Source organism: Oncorhynchus masou, chromosome 12 (genome assembly GCF_036934945.1).
Source record: "Oncorhynchus masou masou isolate Uvic2021 chromosome 12, UVic_Omas_1.1, whole genome shotgun sequence".
Classification (NCBI taxonomy): Eukaryota; Metazoa; Chordata; class Actinopteri; order Salmoniformes; family Salmonidae; genus Oncorhynchus; species Oncorhynchus masou.
This window is the reverse complement of record NC_088223.1, coordinates 41,340,217-41,366,759: the sequence shown is the minus strand read 5'-3', so window position 1 is coordinate 41,366,759 and position 26,543 is coordinate 41,340,217. Positions and strand designations below refer to the sequence as shown.

General features: G+C 44.8%; 1 protein-coding gene across 1 annotated transcript in view; it reads left to right on the top strand.

Annotated features, from left to right (window-relative positions):
- LOC135550103 (RNA-binding motif, single-stranded-interacting protein 3-like) overlaps positions 1 to 26,543 on the top strand; it is a 215,314-nt gene that overhangs the window by 12,916 nt on the left and 175,855 nt on the right. The window contains exon 2 of the mRNA XM_064980589.1: positions 26,210 to 26,367. Within this exon, the coding sequence (XP_064836661.1) occupies positions 26,210 to 26,367 (158 nt within the window). The remainder of the gene's footprint in view (positions 1 to 26,209; positions 26,368 to 26,543) is intronic.

Here is a 26,543-nt window from a genome sequence, read left to right as displayed (position 1 = left end):
CACACACACACACACACACACACACACACACACACACACACACTTCTAAAGAGTCAGGCCGGAGGAGAGGGCCCTGGGAAATGTTCTGTGAAGCGCAAGCTGGAATCTGCACTGGGGAAACCTGATAGCCTGTGTCTGTGCCAAATGCATGAGGTCACCCTGACTGGCCTACCTGCCTTGCAGCCTCCTCACGTGCCCTGCACATTCCTACATCTCCCCCTCACGCCTAGCGCTCACAACACCATACAGCAGCCTAGCGCTCACAACACCATACAGCAGCCTAGCGCTCACAACACCATACAGCAGCCTAGCGCTCACAACACCATACAGCAGCCTAGTGCTCACAACACCATACAGCAGCCTAGTGCTCACAACACCATACAGCAGCCTAGCGCTCACAACACCATACAGCAGCCTAGCGCTCACAACACCATACAGCAGCCTAGCGCTCACAACACCATACAGCAGCCTAGCGCTCACAACACCATACAGCAGCCTAGCGCTCACAACACCATACAGCAGCCTAGCGCTCACAACACCATACAGCAGCCTAGTGCTCACAACACCATACAGCAGCCTAGTGCTCACAACACCATACAGCAGCCTAGTGCTCACAACACCATACAGCAGCCTAGTGCTCACAACACCATACAGCAGCCTAGTGCTCACAACACCATACAGCAGCCTAGTGCTCACAACACCATACAGCAGCCTAGCGCTCACAACACCATACAGCAGCCTAGCGCTCACAACACCATACAGCAGCCTAGCGCTCACAACACCATACAGCAGCCTAGCGCTCACAACACCATACAGCAGCCTAGCGCTCACAACACCATACAGCAGCCTAGCGCTCACAACACCATGCAGCAGCCTAGTGCTCACAACACCATACAGCAGCCTAGCGCTCACAACACCATACAGCAGCCTAGTGCTCACAACACCATACAGCAGCCTAGCGCTCACAACACCATACAGCAGCCTAGTGCTCACAACACCATACAGCAGCCTAGCGCTCACAACACCATACAGCAGCACTATGCATACAGTGCATACGTAAAGTATTCAGACCCTTTCACTTATTCCACATTTTGTTACATTACGAAACATGTCATCAATCTACACGCAATACCCCATAATGAAAGGTTTTTGAAATGTTTGTTCATTTATACAAACACTTTTGCTATTTTCAGGTATCTCCAGAGATGTTCGATCGGTTTCAAGTCCAGACTCTGTCTGGGCCACTCAAGGACATTCAGAGACTTGTCCCGAAGCCACTCATGCGTTGTCTTGGCTGTATGTTTAGGGTCTTTGTCCTGTTGGAAGGTGTACCTTCACCCCAGTCTGAGGTCCTGAGTGCTCTGGAGCAGGTTTTCATCAAGGATCTCTCTGTACTTCGCTCTTTTCACCTTTCCCTTTATCCTGACTGGTCTCCCAGTCCTTGACGCTGAAAAACATCCCCACAGCACGATGCTGCCACCACCATGCTTCACTGTAGGGATGGTGAGCGAAGCCTGATTTCCTCCAGACGTGACGCTTGGCATTCAGGCCAAAGAGTTCAATCTGCGTTTCATCAGACCAGAGAATCTTGTTTCTCATGGTCTAAGAGTCTTTAGGTGGCTTTTGGGAAACTCTAAGCGGGCTGTCATGTGCCTTTTACTAAGGAGTGGCTTCCGTCTGGCCACTCTACCATAACGGCCTGATTGGTGGAGTACTACAGAGATGGTTGTCCTTCTGGAAGGTTCTCCCATCTCCACAGAGAAACTCTGGAGCTCTGTCAGAATGACCATCAAGTAATTGGTCTCCTTCCTGACCAAGGTCCTTCTCCCCCGATTGCTCAGTTTGGCCGGGCAGGCAGCTATAGGAAGAGTCTTGGTGGTTCCAAACTTCTTCCATTTAAGAATGATGGAGGCCACTGTGTTCTTGGGGACCTTCAATGCTGCAGAAATGTTTTGGTACCCTTCCCCAGATCTGTGCCTTGACACAATCCTGTCTCGGAGCTCTACGGACAATTCCTTCGACCTCATGGCTTGGTTTTTACTCTGCACCATGCACTGTCAACTGTGGGACCTTATATCCAAATCATGTCCAATCAATTGAATTTACCACAGGTGGACTCCTAGTTGTAGAAACCTCTCAAAGATGATCAATGGAAACAGGATGCACCTGAGCTCAATTTCGAGTCTCATAGCAAAGGGTCTGAATACTTATGTAAATAAGATATTTCTGTTTTATATTTTTTTATACATTTGCAAACATTTCTAAAAACCTGTTTTCTCTTTGTAATTATGGGGGTATTGTGTGTAGATTGATGAGGGAAATATTCTTTTAAATAAAGTTTTAGAATAAGGCTTTAATGTAACAAAATGTGGAAAAAGTCACGGGGTCTGAATGCTTTCTGAATGCACTGTAGATCTGCTCTGCTCCTATCTCCAACAACCCTTTGAACTAACCTCTCCAAGACACAAACAACACACAAATCTCATACACTGGACTCTTTTCAACCCCAAAACATACACACAACAAAGCCCATAGCCACACACACACACAAACACACACCCACGACTTTGTTCCCACCCCCACACTGCATGAAAATCACCTCTCTCTCTCTCTCTCTCTCTCTCTCTCTCTCTCTCTCTCTCTCCCACACATCTCATATTCTTCCCATATGACGTTGGAATGGACACGGATAATTGTCCTACCGTGATTTTGTTTCTGTTGGAGAGCAGCAGCGGTCTGTCTCCATGGTGTTTTTGTACGGCAGTCAGTTTAGCATTCATTGTTGCCAGCTTGATGAATCTGTACGACGGCAGTTAGGAGACCGTGTGACGTTTCATTGTTCAAGAAGCACTGACAGAGAAAGTCATACTGTATTTGAGAGGGCTATTTGGAGCTCAAATACTCTGTAGGAAACACCCATGTGGATTATTGAACTACACCATCATGGATGGCGTGCCATGGTTGCCAATAGGCTTTCGCTCATACATGTCTCTGCAATGTACGAGTGGATGCACTGTTTAACACAGACTATTTCCTGTTTTTTTTGTGTGTGTGCAGAATGCGTAACGACTGAGCGGACTTCAAACTGGTTGCATATGTTGGCTTTTGTTTCCCACTTGTAAGCATGAAATTAATTTGTAGTCTTAACTGCTGTTTCAGATGTTTTGAGGGCTACCCCGAATAACCTTATCCCGAGTATAAACTTTTTGGAAGTCACTCTAGGTTGAGCAGTGTTTAAATGAGGCTGTGGTTGCGGCTGTAGGCCTATCCTATACCGTGCACAGTTTACCCACACTGCAACTCACACATGCTCCCAAATACGCCACCACTGAAATTATATCAAGTCTAATACCCACCCTGTCTACCCTCCCTAAACATATCACTTTGCCCAGAAAATGAAAATGCTAAAAATCTAATAAAACACTCGGTAGTATATTTCAGGATGGCTTTCTTTCTGCCCTTGGCCATGTTTTCATTCAATAACTTGAGAGAGGGCATGATTGCTATGCAGTGTGCTGTAGTGCTTCTACTCATAACGAATTGACCTTATCGGATATTTTAGAGGGATATTTACTCATTTTTGCTTAAGCCTGCCTATCATAACTTTGGGCATTGCTTCTAATTTTGAGAGCCGGCAAAAACAAACCTATTGAGTTCAACAGAGGACCATCTGGCTTGACTTTATATTCCCTATTAAGTAGGGCTATCCAAGACAAAAGAAACTCTTTGTCGACCGAAAGTCGTTTGTTCTTTCGACCAATTGATTGACTTTTAAACGTATATTTTTCTATATATAGACACACCCTATGTGTTTTAATACAATCAAGTATATGCATTGAGCTTGTCTGATACTTTAAACGCACTGTTTGATGAAATAAGACACAAATGACTGAAGAGGGAGCCAGAAATCAAGATAACCAGAAGAAAAAAAACTTAAACTTAAGAGAGCTGGAAAGATTTTTCAGATAAATTGAGGAACTATTGTAATTTTCAATGGATGTAAAAACAGCTTTTTGAGCTGAAGAAAACATTACTTTGCGATGCTCCACAGCTCATTAGTGGTGGTGTGTTAAGCCAATCCGAAATACTATCAGATCCTCAATTGGGCACATTTATATGCCTACATTTGCGCGCAGGCCAGGTAGCCTATAGGCCTACTTCTATGTGTAATGAGGTGTGTGTCTTTATTGAACATTGACAGGAGCGCTCCAAATGAAAGATAATGATTAAAATGACAACATTTTGAAAAACAGACGCCTCACAAGTCCTCAACTGGCAACTTCATTAAATAGTACCCGCAAAACACCAGTCTCAACGTCAACAGTGAAGAGGTAACTCAGGGATACTGGCCTTCTAGGCAGAGTTCCTCTGTCCAGTGTCTGTGTTCTTTTGCTCATCTTAATCTTTTCTTTTTATTGGCCAGTCTGAGATGTGGCTTTTTCTTTTCAACTCTGCCTAGAAGGCCAGCATCCCGGAGTCACCTCTTCACTGTTGACATTGAGACTGGTGTTTTGCAGGTACTATTTAATGAACTGCCCATTAAGGACTTGTGAGGCATCTGTTTCTCAAACTAGACACTCTGATGTACTTTTCCTCTTGCTCAGTTGTGCACCGGGGCCTCCCACTCCTCTTTCTACGCTGTTAGAGCCGTTGTTCTGTGAAGGGGGTAGTATACAGCATTGTACGAGATCTTCAGTTTCTTCGCAATCAATTTCTCGCATGGAATAGCCTTCATTTCTCAGATCAAGAATAGACTGACGAGTTTCAGAAGAAAGTTCTTTGTTTCTGGCCATTTTGAGCCTGTAATCGAACCCACAAATGCTGATGCTCCGGATACTCAACTAGTCTAAAGAAGTTCAGTTTTATTGTTCTTTAATCAGAACAACAGTTTTCAGCTTTGCTAACATCATTTTAAAAGGGTTTTCTAATGGTCAATTAGCCTTTTAAAACAATAAACTTTCGGATTAGTTAACACAACGTGCCATTGGAACACAGAAGTGATGGTTGCTGATAATGGGCCTCTGTACACCTATGTAGAAATTCCATAAAAAATCTGCCGTTTCCAGCTACAATAGTCATTTACAACACTAACTATGTCTACACTGTATTTCTGATCAATTTGATGTTATTTTTATGGACAAAAAAATTGCTTTTCTTTAAAAAACAAGGACATTTCTAAGTGACCCCAAACTTTTGAATGGTAGTGTTTATATATACATATATTTTCTAATGCTTGACCGAAACAAAATCTCGGTCGACCAACAGCCTATCGACCAAACAATTGCCCAGTTGACTAATTGGGGTCAGCCCTATTGACACACAATGCAAGTACAACTTTATTAACTTGAATTGTTGACAGTTGTCAGTTGCTAAGATAGTCCACCTAATAAATTGGCCTTAAAGATATCGATTTGTTTTGGAAGCATACATGAGACCCAGGATACAGTTGTTAGAGACTTCTCCCTGTACATTTACAAAAAATACATCTGACAGACTGTCAAAAGGTATCTGTTATGCCAATAGTTCACGCATCAATAGCACTAGATGAAACACCACATGCTCCACATGCTGCATTTTAATGATTCCAGTTTAGCAATTCATTGTCATCAGCTGTATCAGTTTTCTTCTTCCTCTCCTTAGCATTGGGCGTTTGTTTTTTCTGAGTATTAGAGATGGGAAGCTAATGGTGAAAGTCAACGCTCGCTTGTCGCGCTGTTTAAGCTGTGACCCTTGTAAATTGGGGAGTGACCCCGGTGTTGTGTCGATGAGGTGCAGGAGGAGTCCAATCTCCTTGCTGTGATATTGTGTGTTTTAGTAGCACTCTTTGATAACTATTGGCCCCCCAAAAGAGCCTCTCATTCCCCTAATAAAACCTGATTTGGAAGCCTGGGCTCGCTGGCAGTTATGGCAAAACATCACGTTGAATCGGATCAGACGTCTTGGTCCCCAACCTTTAGATTTGAGCAGGGGAAAGAGAAAATGCATGATTTCTCCTCTAAACAATCTCTAAACAATTTGACTTGTAAAGAAATCATTATCTGCAGGGCTACAATAATCAATTAGAATGTGATACAATGAATGCAGCGCAATCACTCCAACTCATCTGGATTCAAAGATTCCCATCCGCCGACTTGCTATGCTGTCATCCAGCAACGTCTAACGTCTCTCCCATGGTTTTGAATAGCATTTTCTTTTCTTTTTCAATTACAAGCTGGGGGAGAAAGGAATCGATGGGAACAGACAAATGACATACTTAAGGCATTTTGAGCAAGGCTGAAATCACACTGAGCATCATGGTCTGGATGGTTAATGAGTCAGTCAGAGTAACGCTCTTCATTTTGCTATTTGTTTCCTCTCCATTTGGCCTCCGTTTGCGGTAACTATCTGGAACTCAGTGTCATAGGCATAGCTGTCTACACCACACCAAGACATATTAAGTCTGTTTTAAACCCAGTACAGGGTGCGACTGCACCCGGTAATTCGATGAAAGCGAGTGCAGGGAGGGAGGGAGAGATGGAGTTCGGCTCGGCAGACGCACAATACGGCTGCAAGCGGATCGTCAGCGTCTCTCAAGGTGAAAAGCATCAGGTGAAGGTCTAGTCGTTTGCAATCCGGCAGGCGGCTTAGATCTGCTACCCACGCACCTTGCTGCCTAAGCGCCTCAGAAAGCCACTCTGGGGATAACAAGCGGGGAAAAGCTAGAGAGGACTTAAACACACAGAAGGGTTTCTCATGGCTGAACTCAATTTGAGCTATTAGAGGAGGAGGGAGGGAGGGTGGAGAGGGAGGGAGGGTGGAGAGGGAGGGAGGGAGGGAGGGAGGGAGGGAGGGAGGGAGGGAGGGAGGGAGGGAGGGAGGGAGGGAGGGAGGGAGGGAGGGAGGGAGGGAGAAGCTTAGAGAGAAAGAGATGCAACACAGACAGAGAAAGAGATGGAACACAGAGACAGTGGTTGTAGCACAGACATCGCTAAGTCAAAAGCTAGACATAGAGAGATTGAGTTAGGGGCCGAAGGAGACTGAGAGGGAGACTTTGAGAAACAAGCAGAAAAAGAGTGATCAGGCGCCGACGATCTGCTGAGAATCTGCTGAGAAGTTGTGTGTGCTTAGTCTGCCTCTACTTGCAAATCAAGATTTCCAAATGATTAGGGCCAATAGTGAAGGAGATTAGAAAAATAGCAGGGTGGATGAAGATGGGATTTTCTCAAGCAAAGATACTGTGATGCGGCTCCATGGTTACACAGTAAGAGGAGAGTGATAGTTAATAGAGGTTGCCTGCCCTAAGGGGCCCTGCCTGTGACTGACAGCACCAGCAGCATGATTCACACCCCCCCTGAGATACCCAGGATGGATTGACACACACACACACACACACACACACACACACACACACACACACACACACACACACACACACACACACACACACACGATCATGTGATTACTTGTGAGCCACCAAGCATTAGGATCATGTTCAGTGATCTGGTCTTTGTTCACTCTCTCTCTCTGTCTCCCTCTCGCTAGCTCTCTCTCCTCTGCAAGGAGTGAGATGTGTTGTTAGGTGGAATTGGTGATAAGCCCATTCACTTAACTGTACAACAGAGTAACGTGTAATTTTACAGATGTGAGTCGACTATTTTGTCTCTAGTAGATTCGACACAGACCCACTGACTGACATAACACCAAACTCCAAAAGGAGTGCTGGAGAGTCCTGAGTGGTCCATCTCTTATTCTCAACGTGTGTGAAAGGAGCCCCGACCCAACCACAACCTTATACATCTTGTGTGCTGCTTCACGGTGCTGTTTCGATTTCAAGCGAGGCCTTTTATCTTCAAGCTGAGTTTCTTTTTGAAAAAAAAGGCGTCTCAATTCTTCTCGGCTTCCCTGTAAAAAGCAACTGCCACTGAGCCTCGGTCCCCACAGTGCTGAGAGGATTATAGCAGCCCACCAATTAGAGCCTGCCGATTCTTAAAGCCTATGAATTATTAAGAGCACCCATCGACAATGAGAAGTGGTGGAGGGCAAAAGCACACCGCCAAGGCACCTGAAAACCCGAGCTGTTAGCGGTTTGCCTGCTATAAAACCAGTATATCGACTAGTATCCAGGATTCTGTTATTGCTGCTTTCATTCCATCATATATTGGATTAATCTAGCATTGATTTATCAACGTTTCCATTTTGGTAGGGGTCGTTCCCGGGGTATGTTGATGGGGTTCACAAATATACAGTCTGGGTGCCTTGGAGACCTTGTAAGCGACTCAGGTCGTCCTAGGATTTCTTTCCTGACTGGAGGTGAGGTAATGAGTCGTTGTGCATCTGAAGGGAAGGCCTTTGGACGCCAGTGGCGCTTCACAGAGGGAAGCCTCCTCATAAACTCTGCGGTCCATGACTCCTCCAAGCTCCAGTGCCCGATACACGACCCTGAGATGGCCGCCGCCAAGGCCTGCCAATGTACCAGCTTTTAGGGGAACACCTCACTAATGTCCCCCGCTCCCACCATAAATATACCTCAGAGACGGTGCCAATGGGCCATAACTCTTGAGGAATGAAAGTGGCCAAATGTTCCTCCTGGCCATTTTGAGCACTTGAGATGCATAGAGAGAAGAGGGGATTTTTTTTCTTTCTGTGAGGCACTGCCTCGGTGGATAACAGAGCTGTCATTATGCACAAATAATTGGATGCGTTACCCTTTTTCTTATTTCCACCAGTGACTGTCTAATGTGGCGGGGTTGTCGAATAAGTCTGTGAGTGAGAGAGCTCATGAAACTGATTACTTATGTGAATGACTGTTCTTTCCCCGGAATTTAAATCCTTTATAGCAGCTAAGTGTGGAAGTGGGGTGGGGAGAGATATGTGTGCATTGTGGCGCAGGGCTTTTAAGAGTTTTCTGATTAGGTTATTTATTGTTTGGTTGCAAGGAATGAAGGAAATGAATGATGGACTGTCTCTCTTGCCACGAAGACGAAAAACGACTGGCTCTCAGTTTGGTCGTATACATTAGCTCTGTCCTTTTCTTTTGTCACCAGAATAGCTCAAATTCCCTTTATCTGACATGACATTCGGTGTTCCCAATTTGAAATAAACACAACCTAAAATGGTTCAGTGTGCACACGAAAACAGAGTTTGTCTCGTTTACCGCCCGTCCCCATGCCTCTGACCATCTCTACGTCATCACACACAGAGTTTGTCTCGTTTACCGCCCGTCCCCATGCCTCTGTCCATCTCTACGTCATCACACACTGATTTGATCCACAAGTCAGTTTGATGAAAACGCCAGCGGTGGGGGGGAATCCGCGTGTTGTCTGTAACGCAGACTTTTGAACGTTCGTATGAAACACCGTCGCCGAATTCGATGGAAACCAAGCTAATGATTAACAGGTGCCTTATTTGTCACAGGTTTGTCTCTCGCTTGCTCATTATTTTTCCACTTAGGACATTTATGACATTAGTGATTCCCACAAGACAGTACACACAGCTGTCTATGCAGTGTTCCAGCAGAAATAAGATGGGTTTTAATACCATGGGAAGAATTCAAAGATATGCTGTCATGATGTAAGGATGTGATCAAGGCCACACACATTCAGTTTTATATCTGTTATTGGATTAATACATCACAATAATCAGTGGTGAAAGTGGATTTCATTTCTTCCCGGTACGGGACCTCCTGGGTGTGCCCGCGAGTGCACCCAAAACAATGCATGGGCAAGACAGAAAATTGGTACCCCTCCTTCCATCCCCGCGAAACTAGAATAGTGTACAGCAAGGGGTCGTCAATAGGTTTGGCCTTGGGCCTTTTTTTTCTCAGCTAATAGTCAGCAAAGCAGAACATATTAGCAGCCCTATTCATAGGCCTATGCTACAAATTAAACACCATTTTTTTAACACATCTGCTTAGTAGGCTATATAATCAGTTCAATGTCAATAACATATCCCAATATTTTCAATCTGATTACACTGATACAATAACCATGTCTCTGTTAAATTAGTTTTTTATGTTTTTATTTGTGCGTTGATGGGGGGGGGGGGGACAGCTTGCAGCCAAGAGAAGATTTTGCTGTGAAAAAGTCTCAAAAGAGAGGTGGATAGTGAAAATAATTTTTTCAAAAAATGTATTCTTATCATATTTCTCCAATGTCAAACCAGAGTGTCTTGTTGGCAACAAAACGGTTGCTGTTTGCAAATAATGTAACATTAGACATCCAAATGTATCTAAGCATGGCACTTTCAAAAGTTACCTCTCCTCCCAGACAGAGGCCAGACCAATGCATAAAAATGTAAGCTTCAACTGCTTTCCACTCGTCCATTGTGTAAACCCATGCAGCTTTTAGGGAAGCACTTCTGTTGTTGGCTTAAGCATCTTCTATTTTCAGAAAGTGAAAAGCAAAGTCAATGTTCTGCCTCCTCGGAAATATCGAAGGCCGTAGCTCAGCCTCAGAACGTCATATACATAAATCAATATACCCCCATATGCATCAGAGTCATGTCTTTTGTGGGCAAAAAGCTTGTTTCTAGCACAAGGCGGAGTTAAGTATTGTGATAGAATGCTTTATTTGATCTGGATACCTTTTTATATATTTATTTCAAAATAGAAAGCTAACAGTAGGTATCCTTTTTGACCCTTTCCTTTAATAAAGGGTATATCATACCCTCATTCAATTTGAGCCCTGGTTTTAACCAAACACACCAAGCCCTTCCCAGACACGGCGCCATTTAAGGAGTGCATGGTGACAGTATTGGACGATTTGGCTATACTGACAAATCTATGTATAGCGTAACTGTGTCGGTCAAACGGGTTGAATAGGAAAGAAATCGGCTCCAAGAAAGCCCTCTTGTTGTTAGTGAAGTCAAATTCAAATGAAGACTTTCTTTCAGCACCACTTGCTGTCCACCTCTTTCTCATTACGCCACAGCCACTCCAAAGCTGATGTCTGCCTGCTTGCCTTTCCAGTTGACCTGCACTCTCTCTCCTCGTTAATGATTGAAAAAGGGTCTAATACATTTGGTCACCAGCCTATGCGCTACAGAAAAAACACATAGGCTTAGAAAACAATGGTTCTTTGGCTGTCCCCATAGGAGAACCCTTTGAAGAACCCTTTTTTAGTTCCAGGTAAAAATCCCTTTTTGGGATCCAAGAAGGAACCCAAAACCCAACTTGAAACCCAAAATGGTTCTACCTGGAACTAAAAAGGGTTCTTCTATGTGAACAGAACCCTTTTTTTCTAAGAGTGTACTCCTTCTACCGTAGATTACATGATTTATGTTTCATGAATTCGATGCAGCATTGGTGGAGCACTGCAGTGCTGCGTCTCTCCGACAGTACCCTGGAGAGGTGGGCTGGGCATGGCAAAGCTCAATATTTAGCGCCCCTGCCTCTAGCAAAGAGGGCGCTGCTTATGAGGGTGCTGAACCCTCATGCCATTGGGTGATAGAAGTATGTTTTTTTGGAGGGGCAGAATAATGTGAGGTGTTATGGGTCGTTGGAGGTGCGTCTTTGTCAGGTTAGTTTGGAAAATGGGCCACCGCACACGTTCATCCACTCGCAACATATTCCCAGCCACCAAACAGTGGTGAATAGAGAGAGACATCTGTGACACAAAACACCACAAAGTCTAATGACATTTGGCGACTGCCATTTGGGTCTCTACTGCGGTCCTCGCGCATCCTCGGTGTCGGCCACTCATCTCTGCCTTGGCAAAAGGTCTGTGTTCTCGTCGAACCACATCTCATTTTGGAGCGTATGGCGATACCAACCCGTTTTCAAGTCCATTCGCTCATTTGCCATCCCTCTGACATGCGGTAATGATAAATAATGGTGTAATAACATACAGTTTTGACATTTTGTTTTCATTATTGTGACAGGCACATATTTTACCGGTAAAACGCCACCTTACTTTCACCCCTGATAATAATATAATGACTAAAATGTCAAATCTAAAAATACAGTGGCAAGAAAAAGTATGTGAACCCTTTGGAATTACCTGGATTTCTGCATAAATTGATTTGTTCTTCATCTATGTCACAACAATAGACAAACACAGTGTGCTTAAACTAATAACATACAAATGATTGTATGTTTCTTGTCTATATTGAATACATCATTTAAAAAGTATGTGAACCCCTAGGCTAATGTCTTCTCCGAAAGCTAATTGGAGTCAGGAGTCAGCTAACCTGGAGTCCAATCAATGAGGAGATGTTGGTTAGAGCTGCCCTGCCCAATAAAAAAAACACTCACAAAATTTGAGTTTTCTATTCACAAGAAGCATTGCCTGATCAAATCAAATTGTATCGGTCGCTTACACATTGTAACGATCGTCGTTGGAATGAGACCAGAGCGCAGCGTGGAAATTGTTCATATTTAATGTTCACAAGAGAACTCAGAAGAACTAAGATTAAGAATAGTTGACTTGCATGAAGCTGGAAATACAAACAATGTAGCTATTCCCTCCGCAAGGCAATCAAACAAGCTCAGCGTCAATATAGAGACAACGCAGAGTCGCAATTCAACGGCTCAAACACCAGACATATGTGGCAGGATCTACAGTCAATCACGGACTACAAAAAGAAAAAAAGCCCCATCACGGACCCCGATGTCTTGCTCCCAGACAAATTAAACACATTTTTGCTCACTTTGAGGACAATACAGTGCCACTGACATAGCCCGCTACCAAAACCTGTGGACTCTCCTTCACCGTGGCCAACGTGAGTAAAACATTTAAAAGTGTTAACCCTCGCAAGGCTGCCGTCCCAGATGGCATCCCTAGACGCGTCCTCAAGGCATGCGCAGACCAGCTGGCTGGTGTGTTTACGGACATATTCAATCAATCCTTATCCCAGTCTGCTGTTCCCACAAGCTTCAAGGGGGGCAACATTGTTCCTGTTCCCAAGAAAGCTAAGGTAACTGAGCTAAATGACTTTCGCCCTATAGGAAACAACATTACCACCCCACTGATCCTCAACACTGGGGCCCCACAAGGGTGCGTTCTCAGCCTTCTCCTGTACTCCCTGTTCACCCACGACTGAGTGGCCATGCAAGCCTCCAACTCAATCATCAAGTTTGCAGACGACACTACAGTGGTAGGCTTGATTACCAACAACGACGAGACGGCCTACAGGGAGGAGGTAAGAGCCCTCGGAGTGTGGTGTCAGGAAAACAACCTCACACTCAACTTCGACAAAACAAAGGAGATGATTGTGGACTTCAGAAAACAGCAGAGGGAGCACCCCCCTAGCCACATCCACGGGACAGTAGTGGAGAAGGTTGAAAGTTCCTCGGCGTACACATCACGGACAAACTGAAATGGTCCACCCACACAGACAGCGTGGTGAAGAAGGCGCAGCAGCTCCTTTTCAACCTCAGGAGGCTGAAGAAATTTGGCTTGTCACAAACTTTTACAGATGCACAATCGAGCGCATCCTGTCAGGCTGTATCACTGCCTGGTACAGCAACTGCTCCGCCCACAACCGTAAGGCTCTCCAGAGGGTAGTGAGGTCTGCTCAGAGGGTAGTGAGGTCTACCAACTGCTCCGCCCACAACCTGACCTTCAGGACACCTACAGCACCCGATGTCACAGGAAGACCAAAAAGATCATCATGGACAACAACCACCGAACCACTGCCTGTTCACCCGCTATCATCAAGAAGGCGAGGTCAGTACAGGTGCATCAAAGCTGGGACCGAGAGACTGAAAAACAGCTTCTATCTCAAGGCCATCAGACTGTTAAACATCCATCACTAACATTGAGTGGCTACTGCCAACATACTGACTCAAATCTCTAGCCACTTTAACAATAAAACATTGGATGTACTAAATGTATCGGAAGTTACTTTAAACAATGCCACTTTGTATAATGTTTACATACCCTACATTACTCATCTCATATGTATATACGGTACACTATACCATCTCCTGCATCTTGCCTATGCCTTTCGGCCATCGCTCATCCATATATTTATATGTACATATTCTTATTCATTCCTTTACACTTGTGTGTATAAGGTAGTTGTTGTGAAATTGTTAGATTACTTGTTAGATATTACTGCGTGGTCGGAACTAGAAGCACAAGCATTTCACTACACTCGCACTAACATCTGCTAACCATGTGTACGTGACAAATACAATTTGATTTTAAAGACACGAACACGTATAATTGTTTGTGTGTTAGTTTAAGCAGATTGCGTTTGTCTATTGTTGTTACTTAGATGAAGATTAGATCAAATGTTATGTCCCAATTTATGTATAAATCCAGGTAATTCCAAAGGTTTCACATACTTTTTCTTGCCACTGAATATGCCATTTTAGCAGCCGCTTTTATCCAAAGCGACTTAGTCAGTCATGCATACGTGTTAATCTGGGTGAAGGAGACGTTGTTGTGGCTACTAGACACATTCTCATCAAGCACAGTCAGAACTCTTGTGGACTAGTAGAATAGGTCATTTAATGTCAGGACTAACAGGGACATAACAGTGACACGTGACGAGCAGCACGCTTCGATATGGCTGCAGTTCTGTGCTCTCAGAAAGCCGCGTCGACTCTCCCGATGCTCGCCTCCTGCGCCTGGCGGCTGCTTCCTGTGGTGTCCCTCTCCTCCGACTCGTATGCGTCGTCGTACAGACATAAACCTTCGCATGGGCCTTATCGTCATGCTCATCGTCCGTCCCAAGGTAGTTGACCGACCCATCCGCCGTTGCCTCCACAATGAGTCTCCTGTCTTGGGTTTTTAGCGGAGGCCTGCCGCTGGCTGCCGTCAGCGCCAAGGGATCTTCCTGTTCGTGTGGTAATCTGTGTGGTAGGACAATGGGCGGATCGCCGTTCCCTCAGAGGCTGGGCCCGACAACATTCACACAGAGAATGGAGGGCCAACGGCGCACAACAATAGCGCGCGACTATCGTCTGAGGGAAAGAGTCCGTCGGAGGGTAAATAAATAGTGTTAGAAAACACTTTAGCATATACAATAGACAAGACCACCGGAGCTGAATTCATCTTTTATCTCTCCCCATAACTTGCCATGGTTTGTGAAAGTCTGTAGGTCGGCAATACAAATGGATAAACAGAAACTGCAAACTTGTGATATCTTGAATAGTTTTTATAATTTTTCACTGGCGGAAGTTTCTCCCCCTAGAAAATGAATCTAGAGCTTATCATATAAGCTTTTGCATGTGTAATGCAGCCCATATTGTAGCTAGATTTGAATAGGTTTTTATATATAACAGACAAAAAAAGTAAAAATTACATGAGAAAACTATTTAAAAAAAATACATACCTACTGTTGTCACAGACTCTTGTCAGAGTGACATTTTCCACTCCAAAAAAACATACGCCCGATCCCTGACCATTGCCTTGTTTTGCACCCAGTAAACTCTTCCCCAGTGAGGGCATGGCAGACCTGAGTCATTGCGGTAGGGAGGAAACATTACAATGTTACACTCTCATATTCCACAGCGCTGGTGACTTATCTCATGAATAAATCACACCACCTACCAAGGGCTGGACAAACACTGTAATTCTCCCCCATTGGCTGGGTTCCCCAACACTAGCCTATAGCATTGATGTACAACAGCACTGCGCTTTCTCTCTCTCTCTCTCTCTCTCTCTCTCTCTCTCTCTTACACTATCTGTCTCTTACTCTGTCTCTTTGTTTCTTTTATTTCACACTTTCTTCTTTTTCTCTGGCTGCCCAATATGGCTCATGTTATTAAAGCACAAATTGCTTGAAACCCACACCGATTTGAACTCCACTTGGGAGAGCTGGGAAAAAGCTCAGAACGTTCCTCTTTTTCCAGTAAGTCATGGGGATAGATGGCATAGATTCCTGCCCAGGGATGTCTAACACTCTTTCCCCTAACTTACTGGGAGAGTCTTGTTTCAAGGTTCGCTAAGGGATGCCAATACAATAAACCCAGAACAGCACATGTCCAAACTTCTCTCGTGTGTCACTTTGTGCTATCTCTAAGCCAACCATTGCGTCAGAATGATGGATTCTTCTGTGAATGTCAACAATAGCTTTACTAAGATGCACAAACTAGTTTTTCCTTCATCAACATACTATGTATATACTCAAAACCATTACAATAGGTTACATATAGTTTTGCTGTCTGCAATTTGGATATACACACAACATATCTCTACTGCCTATTCATGATGACACTACGTACCTCTACTGCCTATTCATGATGACACTACGTACCTCTACTGCCTATTCATGATGACACTACGTACCTCTACTGCCTATTCATGATGACACTACGTACCTCTACTGCCTATTCATGATGAAACCCTGCAGTTTGCTTAGTGTGTGAGGCGGTGGGATGTAGAGGGTTTGTGTTGAGTAATGCAGTGTTCCACAGAGGAGAGCCTGTTGCTTAAGATGTTGGAATCTGGTACATCGTCTTCTTTGGCCTACTAAACTCTGCTTACAACACTGCATCAGCTCCCCGATGGCACTTAAACAGGAAAGAGGTTGGAGGATGGAGAGGGGGAAGAGGGAGAGGAGGAGGGGGAGGAATGAGGGAGAAGGAGGGAGGATGATGGTTCCATGGTTCTTGAATATTGCGGCCTGAAGCGAAACAAGACCATGACTAACACCAGCGCGCTCCCATCTTCCTCCAGCTCTGTGTTACTCAACTATACATTCGATATGGTCTGCATTCTTTTTTTGGGGGGGGTGGGGGCTAGTTGAGTTGAAACTACAGTTTGGGAACTACATATATGTTTAAGTAGTTTAATTGACATTTGCAGGCTTTAAAAAAGCATACATTTAGAATTGTTAGCGATGTCTCACAGGAGTCAATATTGCCATTCAGCCCACTTTGTGGGCACCTTAGTCTGTTTTTGTGTAGGAGAGAAATTCATACCTTTTAGCAGACAGCGCAATTCAAAACGTGCGCGTTCCTTTGAGAGGAATGCAACAAAATAGTCCATGAAAGACAATGAAACAGTCATTGTGTCCATGCTGGTTTGTCATCATTTGTGCAAATCTACCATAGCAGTGCCTGGCACTTGGTGCCAGCATCCAGTCTGGCTTTTGTCATTGATGCCTCATGGAATAGATTCCCTGGGGGCCTAAAGTGACATTCCAGAGATGGTAGGGATGTTTTAGATGTTAAAAAGAAAGACGGCATATTCAAGACAGGTGTTGGGGATCCTGCATGCGTTCATGTGTGTTCGGATGCACACAGACGCTTGTAGATCTGTACTACGCATGTGTGAGTGAGGCTGCCAGAGAAAAGCAGTGTTGTGGATCGGAATTCCTCCTCACTGGCTCGTGGTGCCCTAATTAGAGAGGGGGGCTACACACGCACCAGACAGCTAGGCCCCTTTTATCGCATTCTATCTATCTCGCTTTACACACCAGTATGCCTGGGCATGTACTGTTCTGTACACACAGAGAGAGGTGTGTACGTATGAACACTCACGCACGCGGGCAGACACAGATACGTACGCACACACGCACGCACGCACGCGCGCACACACACACACACACACACACAGACACAACTAGCTCTGTTGTGGATTGTACAGCCACTCACAGTCCCATAGCATAGGGGGTGCTTGGAATGCTTGATAAGGGCGTCGATCCGGCTCTAGCATAGTCTGTATATAGCCATCCCTAGTGCTACGAGGCAGACGGTACAGACATTACTCAAATTCAACTATATATACAACTGTACAGTAGATATGTGTGTCAGTGTATGTGTGTGGGTGACACAGTGTGTGTCTTTTGTGGGTTTGCCTCCCCCATTGGTCAGTGGGCTGTAACTCTGGGACAGGACGGCGGTGGCCTTTGAGCTTCACCACTGGCTCTTGCGCCAATTACCCCTTTATTTATGAATTTGAGCACAGTTGACCTTCTGTAGGAGAGACTTAAATTTGTTTTGGCTGAAGAACGGCAGAACAAATGGTCTGTCGGGAGCGGAGCGGCCCCCTCTCCTCCCAGCCCTCCCTGCACATCAGCAGTAACTCTCCTCCACCCAGGCCCTGCTTCTTCGCCTGCAGCCAATGGAGCTAGATGGAACGGCAGCTATTCGTGCTCTGTGTATATCTCCTTATGTGAGCGGATGGATGTGTATGGCAGAGGAGATGTTGTACTTTAATGCATGACCTGCATTGGTCTATCACCTATTAAGGCGTGCACGTGTGCGTGCTCATGTGCACGGAAGTTGCGTATGTGTTTCGGGGTAGCACTGTGTATGTGTGTGTGTGTGTCCTTTGTTTGACTGCAGCAGCGCAGGGAGGGTGGGGATGTTGTCAGGCTCATGACTGGATTGGCAGACACATGTCTGACAGTGAGGGAGGGGGAGAGAAGAAGAGGGAGTGGGCCGTGCCCCCAACCTCGCCTCTGTTTGTGTTTGGGATTCCTGTGAGAAAACACAACTGACTCCTGAAGAATGCGGCTCCCAATTAGAGAGAGAGAGAGAGAGAGGAAAGGAGAGCGAGCGAGCGAGAGAGAGGGGATACCCCTGCTCTCCCAGCAACACTGCAGCTCTACTTAACAGAATAAATCCCCATTCAATCTGCACAAAACTCCCCACCCCATTCAGTCTGCACACTGTGGATAATCGAACAGAGAGCTACCTACTTATCCTATCAGTCACAATATATTAAAACGCAGCAGAGTGTACCCAAGCTACGGTAACCAGAAGTAAATTGAATAAACCAATTGAATAAATCCAACTGTTTCATATAGAGTCCGTTTCAATTGGGTGTAATTGCACAGGAATGAAAATAAAAATATCCATTATAAACCAGTAGCCAATTTGTTTTCTTATTGTGTTTGCGCTGGTATGATTGTGAGTGTTGTGACTGTTTCTTAAAAACAGGTTCAAGAGCTCGGGGAGAACTACGTATATAGCTTTGGGAGTTTTGGATCTAGTTTTGGAGGCGATGGAATTCTGTGATCTTGTGATCTTGTGTCTCGGCAGACTCTCTCCTCCCACGCGGCCCAGCCGGCGGGAACTTTAATGATGACAAATCAACCCAAATATTTATGTCCGTGGAATTGTTATTTGGCTCAGGTCACGGCACTCGCCGCCTTTTTTAGTTAGTTTCGCGTTTTTTTTCTTCACATTTGCAATCGTTTTCAACCTCCAAGCTGTCGTAGTCACTCTCGCTAACACGCCTCAGCCTTAAAATGTCACTTAAACACCAGTCGACTGTTAATGCCTGGTGCTATTGAGGTTTCTGGTCGTCCAATGAGCTGTTACCATGTTGACAGTGTAAGAGTGATAATGTAATGTAGGTTCCATGAACGCCCTTTACTGTAAAATGCCTTGCTCCCCATGACAATGTAGTCATGCATCCCGTCTATCTTGTACTCACATACACATACTAAACAATGTACCCATAACATTTATACCATTTAAGTGCTTTTCATTGTACAAGAATAATCTCAAAGTGCATAAAATAAAAGATGAACTAGAAAGAAATAGTCAAATAAATGCAAATGATAATATAATGAACAGAAATGTTTAATAATATAATGATATCATGAAAGCAACAATCAAAGTCGGTCTCAATCCTAACACACAATTTAACTTGGCAAAGTTTGCTCTTGAATGCGGTGCCGCGAGACTGACGTGATGGCCATATGTTCACAGTGACAGAAAAACACTCGGTTACTGTTCCCAATCTATTTTCTTACGCTACGTCAGCTTTTCATAGCCACAGGAGTTGCCTCTACGTTAAAAACAAAACACGACACACAAACTGCATCTAACATGGACCCGAGTTTTGGGAAAACTCTGAGTTAGACCAATCAGCATGTTTAAAAATAGCCTGGCCTCCTCAGTGACTGGTGCTTGGGCTGCTCTGCTGCTCTGCTGTATCCTAGAGCCCAGCTCTCGCCTTTTGTTTTGTTTCTCTGGATGGAAGGCCCCCAGGCTAACCGGAAGCCCAGTGGGATTTTGGAAGGAGGCACTGTGCGACTTGTTCTCTCCCTTTCTTTGTTTTGGTCTATCGAGCTCTCGATTTTCACTCTCTATCGCAACCTCTCTCTTTTTCTCTCGCTCTCTGCCCCCCCTCCCCATAGATATCTCTCTGTCTGCCTCCTAATAGGAGACATTGGCTTTAGCATCTGTCCTTAGGGCAGTGGGAGATTAGTTCCTCCTCACTCCTCTAGCTATGGGTTTACCGTAGGATAGAGGGACAAAGGAAGTGGATGGGACGACACTGTATCTTTCTGCTTGAAGACACAGTGGTTTAAGAACACGCGTTTACGGTCTGGCTTTCCCGTCGCCATTCGTGTATTGGGGTTTTGGGTTAGGCAGTCGCACTGTATACTTGCTGTACAGATACTGTCTGTATACATGATCATTCAGCTTGTCTTGTGAGTCATAACTGAGATCTGCGGCACACATTATTAATAGGGCTGGGAATTGCCAGGGAGCTCACAATACGATATTATCACGACACTTAGCTGCCAATACAATATGTATTGTGACCCCCCCCCCCCCCGCCGTCACAACAATTCTTTTGTAGTGTAGCTGGACCTTAACGGTTATGCTTAAAACAAGCACACATACAAACAAACATACAGTGCCTACAGAAAGTGTTCAAACCCCTTGACTTATTCCGCATTTTGTTGTGTTACAGCCTGAATTCAAAATGGATTAAATAGATCATTTTCCTCACTCATCTACACACAACACTCCATAATCACAAAGTGAATATGTCTTTAGACATTTTTGCTAATTTATTCAAAATGAAACGCATAAATATACATAATTATTCACACCCCTGAGTCAGTATATGTTAGAATCAACTTTGGCAGTGATTACAGCCGTGTGTCTTTCTGGGTAATATTTATATTATATTATTTGTTTAATTCTTCGAGTTTTGTCAAATTAGTTGTTCAACATTGCAAGACAAGCATATTAATTCTAAACTAACTCAGCCACTCAGGAACTTTCACTGTCTTCTTGGTAAGCAACTTCAGTGTACATTTGACCTTTAGGTTTTAGGTTATTGACCTGCTGAAAAGTTAATTAATCTCCTAGTGTCTGGTGAAAACCAGACTGAACCAGGTTTTCCTCTAGGATTTTGCCTGTGCATAGCTCCATTCCGTTTCTTTTTTATCCTGAAAAACTCCCCAGTTCCATAACGATTTCAAGCATACCCATAACATGATGCAGCCACCACAATACTTGAACATATTGAGAGTGGTACTCAGTAATGTGTTGTATTGGATTTGCCCCAAACGTAACACTTTAGGTCAAAATGTTAATTGCTTTGCCACATTTTTTGCTGTATTACTTTAGTGCTTTATTGCAAACAGGATGCATATTTTGGAATATTTTTATTCAGTACAGGCTTTCTTCTTTTCACGCTGTCAATTTAGGTTAGAATTGTGGAGTAGCTTCAATGTTGTTGATCTATCCTTAGTTTTCTCCTTTTACATTCATTAAACTCTGTTTTAAAGTCCCCATTGGCCTCATGGTGAAATCCCTGAGCGGTTTCCTTCCTCTCTGGAAACTGAGTAAGGAAGGACGCCTGTATCTTTGTAGTGACTGGGTGCATTGATACTCCATCCAGTGTAATTAACACTTCACCTTGCTCAAAGGGATATTCAATGTCTGCATTTTAAATGTTTTACCCATCTACCAATAGGTTCCCTTTTTTGTGAGGCATTGGAAAACCTCCCTAGTCATTGTAGTTGAATCTGTGGGACCTTACAGACAGTTGTATGTGTGCAGTACAGAGATGAGGTAGTCATTCAAAAATCATGTTAAACACTATTATTGCACACAGAGAGTCCATGCAACTTATTATGTGACTCCTTAAGAACATTTCAAAAGCATTTCAGCTTTTCTGACTCCACTTTGACATTATGGGGTATTGCGCAGTCATGCTCACTCACTCACTCACTCACTCACTCACTCACTCACTCACTCACACACACACACACACACACACACACACACACACACACACACACACACACACACACACACACACACACACACACACACACACACACACACCAAAAGTGTCATAGCTCCCTCCAAGCAGTGTAGGCTGAAGGGGACTGGCGCTCTGATATTGACACCATGGCTGCAGTGTGGTTGGCCCTCTGCCAGTCCTCAGTGACTGCTGCCGTGGACCCCTATAAATCAGACCCAATTACCAGGCTACAGCACAGGCCCTTTCATCCACTCACAGGCAGGCAGAGAGGGCAAACACAGGCCCATACCAACTACTGTAACACAGGCCCCATACAAACCACTGTAGCCTACTCCCTCCATCTATGGACCTCATATCTGCTACGTGTTCATACCACAAACATACTGGGGTGGATATGATATGTAAATTACCGGGTGCCTGTCCATATTTACAAATAGTCTTTGTTTGAATTACAGTAGGAGGACCAGTCCAGTATTATTTGAGTGTTTTCTATCTTTTTTTGATTTATTTGTATTTTTACTGTAGCCTAATGTTTCTTTTTTTATCAAGCCTTGGTTGGACTGGCAATCTGCAGTGGATTGGATTGCGCGCACACACACACACACACTCTCTCTCCCCCCCTCTCCCTCTCTCTCTCTCTATCACCCCCCCCCCCTCTCTCTCTCTCTCTCTCTCTCTATCACCCCCCCTCTCTCTCTCTCTCTCTCTCTCTCTCTCTCTCTCTCTCTCTCTCTCTTCTACCCCTGACAGCCCTTCCCTTTCTCCAATCAGAAGAAATGTGTGGGCAGTGTGCCTCGGTGTGTGTGTATATACTGTACAGCCCGCCACAGCCGTATATACGATACGATAGATTTATCATCCTCGGTTAATACACTCATAAACATTCTCCAGTGTGTCACAGTGTCGGCAGAGCCCCCTCCATGGCTAGCTCAGTAAATTGGCCCCGTGTAAACCATTCTACCCATCTGAAACGGGAAGTTTGTCTCATTTGCCACCTGGAGGTTTTGAAGTGTTGTAACCATCTCCTCTTACTGAAGGCAGTCAGCAAGGCAGCAGAGATCCTCTTTGTCAAGTGCTGTATTCAACTCCCATCAGCCAGATATGTGAGGGAGATGTTTCTATATTTCCGAAGGGGGCTGTTTTTTTTTTTTTTTTTTTTTTTTTGCGTCTCACAGACTGACAGGGTGAGCAGGCTGAGGGTAAATACCAGTCACGGACAATCCAGCAGAGGAACAAATCTGTTTATTAAAGTCGAGAGGAGAAACAGGGAAAAAGAGAGAGGAAAAGATGGAGTAATTGGATACACAGAACACAGACTGTCAACCACACATGCTGGTCGGTGTGCACTCACTCACACACACACACACACACACACACACACACACACACACACACACACACACACACACACACACACACACACACACACACACACACACACACTCTCACACACACACACAGAGCTCCTCAGGGACCTCTGGCACCCTCTCGTTTCTCATCCCGGGGCTTCTGAGAGCCTTTTCTTTTCCCTTGGATAACCTCCCTCTTTCCCAGCACTGTAAGTAATGGGTCAAGGTTGACCCTCCGTGCCTTATTGTGTAAGATTTCAGCTTCTGACTTTAAAAATGCAAGCAAATCGATAAGGCGGGACACGTGAATTCCAAAGCCCAGGACATAAGCCAAGTCTGGAGTGGAGGGAGGAATGTGGAGCTGCACAATATACTAGGGAGCAAAGAGACTCTTTCACGTCACCTTCAATAGTGACCAACACCGTATCGCCGGTGTGCCGCAGTGAATTTGCATGTAAATTGTGTGTCACCCAGTGAGTTTAGTGTAGAGTGGGTAATCTAAAGTACCGCAGAGGGAGAGAGAGATGCACCCTAGCTCAGAGATTATTCAACACTTGCATTTTAATCTTCATTTGGCGCGTGTCAAAATGTACAGGGACACTTTGTTTTAGATGAATAATACACATAGAAATACACATTCTTTGGAGGATGATGTCATGTACTGTACCTTGTTTTGAGTAGTTACAGTGATAGTTCATATGCACTTTAGAAACACTCACAGTAGCCAATGTGGTGTAATTCAAGACAATGAAATGACTATGGCATCTACAACATAACATGTAAAACTATCAAGGTCTCCCAGCAGTGGAGTGATAGATGTGGATTTTTAGGCAGACTCATCCTAGCAGTGTTTCCGCTGCAGCCGTTTAGCTGTGGCGCTGCGCCATTGGCAAAATCATTGACGCCACAGCCCAAAAATATGGAACATGAACAAGTGTTTCTGCCGAGGCTCACTTTGGAGATACTAGAACAGTCCATGTTTACTTTCCCTCTGCGAACAAAACAAGTAATGAATAGAAACATCTGTCAGAGAGGGAAATGTGCATTCTGACTAGCAGTCAATGCACAACAAATCTTGCAAGAGCAGCGCTTTCAATAGCCTTTGATTAAAATATGGGGATCCCAGCTTTCCATTCCTACTTTATTTATTTCTCAACTCCTCCATCTGCACCATTTTAACCCTGGAGTTTTTAGCAACGGCATAAGGGAAAGTGGGGCTTAAAGTAACACGGGTCAATTGCAGGGCAACTTGGGGTAAACTGACTTACATTTTTTTGGGATGAGACAGATGCCATTTTTAGCAACAGTGGTGGCAACCAGGGAATGTGTTGGAGGGAAACAATGGTCACATTGAAGTGATTTCTGTGACAAGTACAGGCAGGGGGCATATTACCCCTGTTTGCAGCTTACCCCAAGTTACCCTAACAGGTAGGCCTACATTATATTCCCTGTGTTTATGCAAGTTTTTTTGGGTTCAAAAAATGGAATCAGCAAGTTAAAAGATCACATTTGGGATATGGCTAATGATTCGGACCTGTTATTTATAGCCACTATGGCATCAGTTGGGCTTCAGGTGATAATGCTTATTGCTATTAGCACAGCTAGCACAGCTAATAATATGGACCATGCATAGGCTATATAAATAATTTGAACAAATAATTTACCAATATTTTATTCTGAAGTGTCAGTATAATAATTTCCATTCACTTTGGAGTAGAATGTCCTTTAAAAAAAGTCACCAGAACTGAGCTTGTCAGTCCTTCTACATAAGATGTATCCTGACCCCCAAAATACCCCCCCCCCCCCAGTAAATGCCCAGTCTCCTTCCTAAATGGACTGTGTACTACTACCAGGTCTTGCTTTCTCTCGCTCTCTCTCTCTCTTTCTCCCCCCCCCCTCCCCCCCAATATGCTGTAGCTCGGCAGCGAGGAACCACATTGTTTGTACTCAATACTCTACTCAGAGAGTAGATGGCCGTCAGTTCCAGTTAGCCCAGCATGATAATTGGCCTCCCATTGATAGACGTGGGCTCCCTTCACGCTCCAGGGGCCTCGGCTCATTGTCAGAGGAGGCGACACACTGCCCGAGCACACTCAAAACAGCACATCAAATCAGCCATGCTTCACGGGCCGGGTGCTAATGTGCGAGGCGGATACGATGTGTTTGTTTTATCCGGGGGTAGGAGGTCTCCCAAATCACAGTGTGCAGTGTCTCTCCGGGGAGGCTATGGGGTTAACGTGGTTAACTGGAGCCGCTGGTGGCGTTTAAGCTATACTCTCTCGCTTTTATCCTCTTTCTCCATCACTGCCCACCCCTTTCTCTCTCTCTCTCTCTCTCTCTCTCTCTCTCTCTCTCTCTCATACTATTCCTTCCTCTCTTTCTTTCTTTCTTTCTTTCTCCCACTCACCCGTTCTCCCTCTTTCTTGATCCCTCTGTATGTCTTCTATGCCCACAGGGGCCCACAGGGGCCCCACGTTCCCATCCCTGGAATAGAGATATAAATGGGATGTGAGCAGGGAGCCCTGACTCTCACACCATCAATCCACACTAATGGGAACACAGCCACATGGAGGGGGGGAGAGGAGGCTGCAGAGAGAGAGAAAGAGAAAAGGGAAGAGAGATTTAGTGTATAGAAGATGGGAGAGAGAAGGAAGAAATCGTGGAAATGTAGATTTGTGATATAGCTGGGGAGGTTTGTAGGCACAAATGTGAAGAGTGAAAGAGTGAATAGTTCACAGGTTGTTGATTCCGTTAAAACCATCAATAACAAATGAAATGTCACTCCCCTTGAAAAAATGCACTCCAACCAACATCTCTCAACACATATTTTTCCATCTGTCTAACCCCTCTCGATCTCCCTATCTCTCTCTCTCTCTCTCTCTCTCAAAGATGTGTGAGTTACTCACACCACTACACACTAAAAAATACATTTTCAGCCCTGACCCCTCCTCTCTTCTCTTCCTGCAGCAGCCCTATGCTCCACCCCCTCACCCCATGGCTCCGCCCAGCCCCAGCCATAACAGCTGCAGTCATGGCGGATCCGAGCAGCTGAGTAAAACTAACCTGTACATCCGAGGCCTGCCCCCGGGGACCACGGACCAGGATCTCATCAAGCTCTGCCAACCGTGAGTGTGGTACATACACAGATGATGAGAAACGCACACCCTTGCTCGTACACACAGACACACACACACTCACACACTCACACACTCACTCACTCACTCACTCACTCACTCACTCACTCACTCACACAGATACACACACACCTGCTGGTACACACACACCCTCATTTAAGCTGTGT